This window comes from Nicotiana tomentosiformis, chromosome 4, assembly GCF_000390325.3.
Source record: "Nicotiana tomentosiformis chromosome 4, ASM39032v3, whole genome shotgun sequence".
NCBI classification, from domain to species: Eukaryota; Viridiplantae; Streptophyta; class Magnoliopsida; order Solanales; family Solanaceae; genus Nicotiana; species Nicotiana tomentosiformis.
In genome coordinates, this window is record NC_090815.1 from 10,061,413 (window position 1) to 10,067,137 (window position 5,725).

Below are 5,725 nucleotides of genomic sequence, written 5' to 3' on the forward strand. Positions count from 1 at the left end.
TATATTTACTATACGTTGATTCCCCTTAATTTCTCGATGTATTTAATTATTTATATTTTGACATTCGTTGATAAAAATTCTGAATGTGCCGCTGGGTGAGACACATGAATTATGTGGAGATCTAAACCGGAAACCACAAATTGTATTCGGAATGCACATAATGCAGACTTTTATACTAAAAATCATCTAAACCGGAAACCACAAATTGTATTCGGAATGCACATAATGCAGACTTTTATACCAAAAATCAAATACAATATCGTTAATACAGATACGATATGTATTAACCAAATAACCCCTAACAGTTACCCTGCCGAGATATTTAAAATTATGTCTTTTCAAAAGAGATGAATTAGGTCTAACTTGTCTAACGAACTTAATTAACACATTCTAAGTCGCATTAATTAATTAGAAAAAGAACACTAGATAGAGAGAACTAAGAGATATGCTCAAATTAGGGAGAATCTACGCAAAAAGTCAAAATGATGACAATTTAGGATGGAGTTAGCTTCACTTTTACAAACTAATATTAACAACCAAGAAATTTATAAATTTTGTAGACGCATTTAATAAAAAACTATGCTGACCTCATAACACATCACACCTTGTTGAATAATTTCGTAGAGTGATGCACAGATATATAATAAATTTCATAAATGTTAGATAGTAGAAAGCAGATCAACTAACTGTAACGCATGCAATATTTAGTTTTTCCTTTTTTTTAATTCCACATTCAAACATTGTTTTTCTCTCAAAAAACAAATTAAACGAATAGAAAACAAAAATAAAAACAAAGTATGAGGAAAGCTCTTTAGAAATATTTGCTTTTTACCATTTTTTGTTGTTGTTGGTAGTTTCATAATTGGTTGTCTGTTCCAACTAGAAACCATAAATATGAATAGTGAAGAAAAAGAAAAAAATTCCAAATACTGAAAATTGAGGCAACTAACTACTAAGACAATGTACTATTATAAAAGCAAGTCTGAAGTTTATTATTTTTGCAAGTACACACACATACATATAGTGCCATTCCACTTTGCAATATTTCAAGCTAGCCATAAAATGGCACTAATAGAATTAGGATACATTGAAATTTTCCTAACAATGTTATGTTTTTTCTTGTTTTATTTCTTCAGGGATTCAAAATATCCGATAAATTGGCCGATTTTCGGTATGCTTCCAGGGGCTCTGTATCACATACAACAAATACATGAAAGGTGTACTATGACAATGAGAGCCTCAGGGGGAACATTTTTATTTAAAGGCCCTTGGTTTGCAAATATGGACATGTTGTCAACAGTTGATCCAGCCAATGTGCATTACATAATGAGTGCAAATTTCATGAATTTTCCAAAAGGGCCAAAATTTAAAGAGATGTTTGATGTTTTAGGAAATGGGATTTTCAACGCGGACTTGGATATGTGGAAGATTCAGAGAAAGACGACTCGTGCTCTAATAACTCACCAGCAGTTTTACAAGTTTTTAGTCAAGACTAGTCGCGACAAGGTAGAGAAAGGGCTAATTCCTGTGCTTGATTATATATGTGACAAGGGTTCTATAGTGGATTTGCAAGATTTGTTCCAAAGGTTCACTTTTGATACAACTTGTATTTTAGTCACTGGATATGATCCTGGATGTGTATCTATAGATTTTCCAGATGTTCCTTTCTCGAAAGCTATGGATGATGCTGAGGAAGCCATTCTTTTTCGCCATGCATTGCCCGAGATTATTTGGAAGTTGCAAAGATGGCTTAGAATTGGAGAGGAAAAGAAGTTGATTAGAGCTCGTGAAACATTGGACTATACTATAAGTAAATACATATCCAAGAAGCGCGACGAGTTGAAGGAAGGGGACAAGTTGAAAGAAAGTGAAGAGGGATTTGATCTTTTAACATTTTACCTCAAGGAAGAAGAGAATTTGGGGGTGAAATGTGATGATAACTACTTAAGGGACACCATATTGAATCTTATGATAGCAGGGCGCGACACGACTAGCTCTGCTCTCACATGGTTTATTTGGCTTGTGTCAACAAATCCACAAGTGGAGAAGAAGATTAGGGATGAAATCAACTTTATTATTCCAAAACAAGAAGTTGGAAAATGGAGGCTTTTTAATGTTCAAGAATTGAACAAGCTTGTTTACTTACATGGCGCGTTGTGTGATTCGTTAAGGCTATATCCACCAGTTCCATTCCAACACAAAGAGCCACTTGAGAAAGACATTCTCCCAAGTGTTCACAAAGTTCATCCAAAGTTAAAGATAATGTTTTCGTTGTACGCAATGGGAAGAATGGAATCGATATGGGGGAAAGATTGCTTGGAATTTAAGCCAGAGAGATGGATTTCAGACAGAGGAACGATTAAGCACGAGCCGTCGTACAAGTTCTTGGCTTTTAATGCTGGACCAAGAACTTGTCTTGGAAAAGAAGTGGCTTTCACTCAAATGAAGGCTGTAGCTGCTGCTATTATCCACAATTACCAAGTTGAACTTGTAAAAGGACACCCTATTGAACCCAATGCTTCTATAATTCTCTACATGAGACATGGTTTTAAGGTTAGGATTAGTAGGAGGTGGCCTTAATATTAAGGACATGCAATATATGTTGTGCATCAAATATATGTAATGTTTTGTTTGTTTGCCTGCTAATATCTTTTTGTTTATTACATTTAGGCATGTAATATTTTTTTGATGGATTTAATTGTTCTATGTTGGTTTGGTACTAATTATATATGTAAGCTGCCAATATATATACCTCATTTGATCTAGATGTAGATATGTAGAAGAAAGTTTAATATTTTGTTTTTGAAGGAACTTAAGAGTTAAATGCTTTCTTTTCCATCAACAATGATATAAATATGATAGTAAATCTTTCACCTAATTTAGAGTAAGAAGACTAAACGAAACTTATGACAGGATATATCAATATGTTATATTATGGTTCTTCAACATGATATTTATGAGGAAATGATCTCTCGTGGCCACTTAAATTTTAATAGAAGAAAATAACCTTTTTTAGATTTCTTGTGTCTTATTTTGAGATCTCTTATGTGTAAAAACATAGATCTCCTGTAAAAAAAAATATATAAACTAAAAACAACTTTGTAAAGGACTAAAAAACCAATTCTCCATGAAATATCGTGTTATTTGTACATCATGTCCCTTTATAATTGATAATTTAAGAAAATGACCTTTTTAGATCTCTTATATGTAAAAGACAGATCTTTTACGTGTAAAAATAAATCTCTCGTATGTAAAAAAAAAAAAAAGAGATAGAGTCATAAAAGTAAAACCAAATTTGTATAGAGCCACAAAATCAATCCACCTTGAAATATCTTAGTTAAAGGTCTCAATTTTTAATATTAAACTAGTATTGTTTATCATTGCCGTAGTCCTAGTCTTCCTCTGTTTTGGTTCCATGAATAAGAAAAACATTTGTTCTGTACATACCCTAAGTTGAATTATTATTCGTTCTTCCGTGAATTAAACTGAATTATTAAGCTAATTAAATACTACTATTATAGACTAACCATAAGAATTAATGGAGTATACCTCTATAACATTGTTATGAGAAATTTATAATCCTCGAGAGACCTCTCCAACTTGAAAGATAGCATCACACAATAGCTAATATTTTGGTTCAGAAAAGAAGAGAAAAAACAGAGTAGCTGGTCGTAATTGTAACTAGGGGTGTTAATGGTTCGTTTTAGATCGGTTTTTCCCTAAAAAGAAATCAAACCAAGTAAGTCGATTTTTCAAATATTAGAACCAAACCAAATCAGTTAAGTCGGTTCTCCGATTCGTTTTTGTCGATTTTTCGGATTTTTATCGATTTTTTCTTAAATATGTGACATACAATACCAAACATATATTTTGGCGACTACATTTTCTACGTGTAAACTATTAAACCAATTTTTCTTGGAGAAATCTATTATTTACCAAGATATATTAATGATAATTGAATCAAATAGTGATTATTAATTTAATGACTCAATTAAAAATAGATTATTTTAAACATAAAATAGATTCTTGTACGTAGCAAAAGAAAACTATAACTCAAATATAAAGGCAAAAAATTAGATTATTATACTAGGAAAGAATTAGACTAAAAGTGCCAACGAAAATTATTATAATAGTATAGACTGATTATCATCAAAATAGTGGTTTATTCCTTTATATGCAATGGGAAAGATGGAAACATTTAGGAAAAGGATGCCTGAGAATTCAAGCCAGAGAGATGGATTGGAACGATGGAACATGAGCCATCTTATTCTTACAAGCTATTTTCTTTCAATACAAGACCAAGGACTTGCTTAGGAAAAGAATGTGGGATCAGTCCCTAAATAAAATAAATAATTAGAAAAAAAAAAGAAAAGAAAGAGATGTGATTGGTTGAAATAAAGAAGAGAAAAGTGGGCTGCTAGAAAAGAAAGAGATTTGATTGATTGAAATAAAGAAGAGTAGGTTGCTGTAAACTTGGACGGCTGTAACCAATTTGTAATTTTGCAAATTGGCAAGCGGGCAACAGAATAGATTTTTGGTGAGCATTCGTTCAACTATAAATAGAGGAGGATGTTGCCTCATTTAAAACACCAAAAACAAAGAGAAGCTAAGTAGAAAGTAAAGCAGAGAGAGTAATCCACAGATTGTTGTCTGTGAGATAAATAGTGAGTGGCAGTATTATTGTAGTGAGGTGTTTTAAAATAAAGAGTGTTATTTCTTTCGAAGTTGTAGTAGTCTCTTGACATTACTAAGTTGTAATATTATAGTGGTAATATTGTTCCGCTCGGGTATTGTATTTTACCCCGTTAAAAGATTTGGTGTTATTGTTACTCTCTTGTGTTATTATTATTTGCCGTGGATATTATTCCTGGACGGGATATATTTATTTTTCCAACAACGTGGTATCAGAGCCATGGCAAATAATGGTCCGCTGTCTTTTCAGTATCCCCGTCTCACAAAAGATAATTATGAGAAATTGTGTCTACGTATGCAAGCCATTCTTGGCTCCCATGATGTGTGAAAAATTGTAGATAGAGGGTATGCAAAACCCGATAATGAGGAAGCTCTATCTCAAAATAAAAAAGAAGTCTTGGCAAAGACGAGGAAGAAGGATCAACAAACCCTCACGCCCATTCACCAATGTTTGGATGATGCCATGTTTGAGAAGGTGGCAGATGCTACCAAGTCAATGGAAGCTTAGGGGATTTTACAAAATTTTCTTCAAGGAGTTGACAAGGTGAGGAAGGTAAAATTTCAAAATCTAAGAACTGATTTTAAAGTTTTAAAAATGAAAGAATCCGAATGTATTTCAAATTATTGTTCAAAAGTGAAGGTTGTTGTAAATCAACTAAGAAGATACGGGGAGGACATAGAAGATATCCGTGCGGTAGAAAAGATCATTCGCACTTTAACACCTAAATTTGATTTTGTGGTGTGTGCTATTGAGGAGTCTAAAGATTTAGATTCTATGATGGTAGAGCAATTGGAGGGCTCTTTACAGGCCCACGAAGAAAAGATCAAAAGGAGACAAGAAGTGTCATTAGAGAAACTTCTTAAAACTCTGGCATCCTTCAAGGATTATGGATGTGAAAAGAGCTATCGAGGGAATGAACGGGGACGAGGCCGTGGCGGTCATGGAAGAGGAATAACTAACGGTAACAACTTCAACAATAAAGTTAAAATCCACCAGACATTCAGAGGTCATAGTCGTGGACATAGAGGATGA

General features: G+C 33.1%; 2 protein-coding genes across 2 annotated transcripts; both read left to right on the plus strand.

Moving 5' to 3' along the window:
• Positions 1-985: 985 nt before the first annotated feature.
• LOC104107139 (alkane hydroxylase MAH1-like) lies at positions 986-2,745 on the plus strand. Its single transcript, XM_009615871.3, has one exon. The coding sequence runs from the start codon at positions 1,063-1,065 to the stop codon at positions 2,578-2,580; it is 1,518 nt and encodes a 505-aa protein (XP_009614166.1). The 5' UTR covers positions 986-1,062; the 3' UTR covers positions 2,581-2,745.
• Positions 2,746-5,287: 2,542 nt separating this feature from the next.
• Positions 5,288-5,725, plus strand: LOC138909241 (uncharacterized). The gene has a single exon (XM_070200427.1). The coding sequence runs from the start codon at positions 5,288-5,290 to the stop codon at positions 5,723-5,725; it is 438 nt and encodes a 145-aa protein (XP_070056528.1).

Coding starts and splice junctions, on each gene's coding strand:
- LOC138909241 (XM_070200427.1), top strand. CDS start 5,288: ATGAAAGAATCCGAATGTATTTCAAATTATTGTTCAAAAGTGAAGGTT.
- LOC104107139 (XM_009615871.3), top strand. CDS start 1,063: ATGGCACTAATAGAATTAGGATACATTGAAATTTTCCTAACAATGTTA.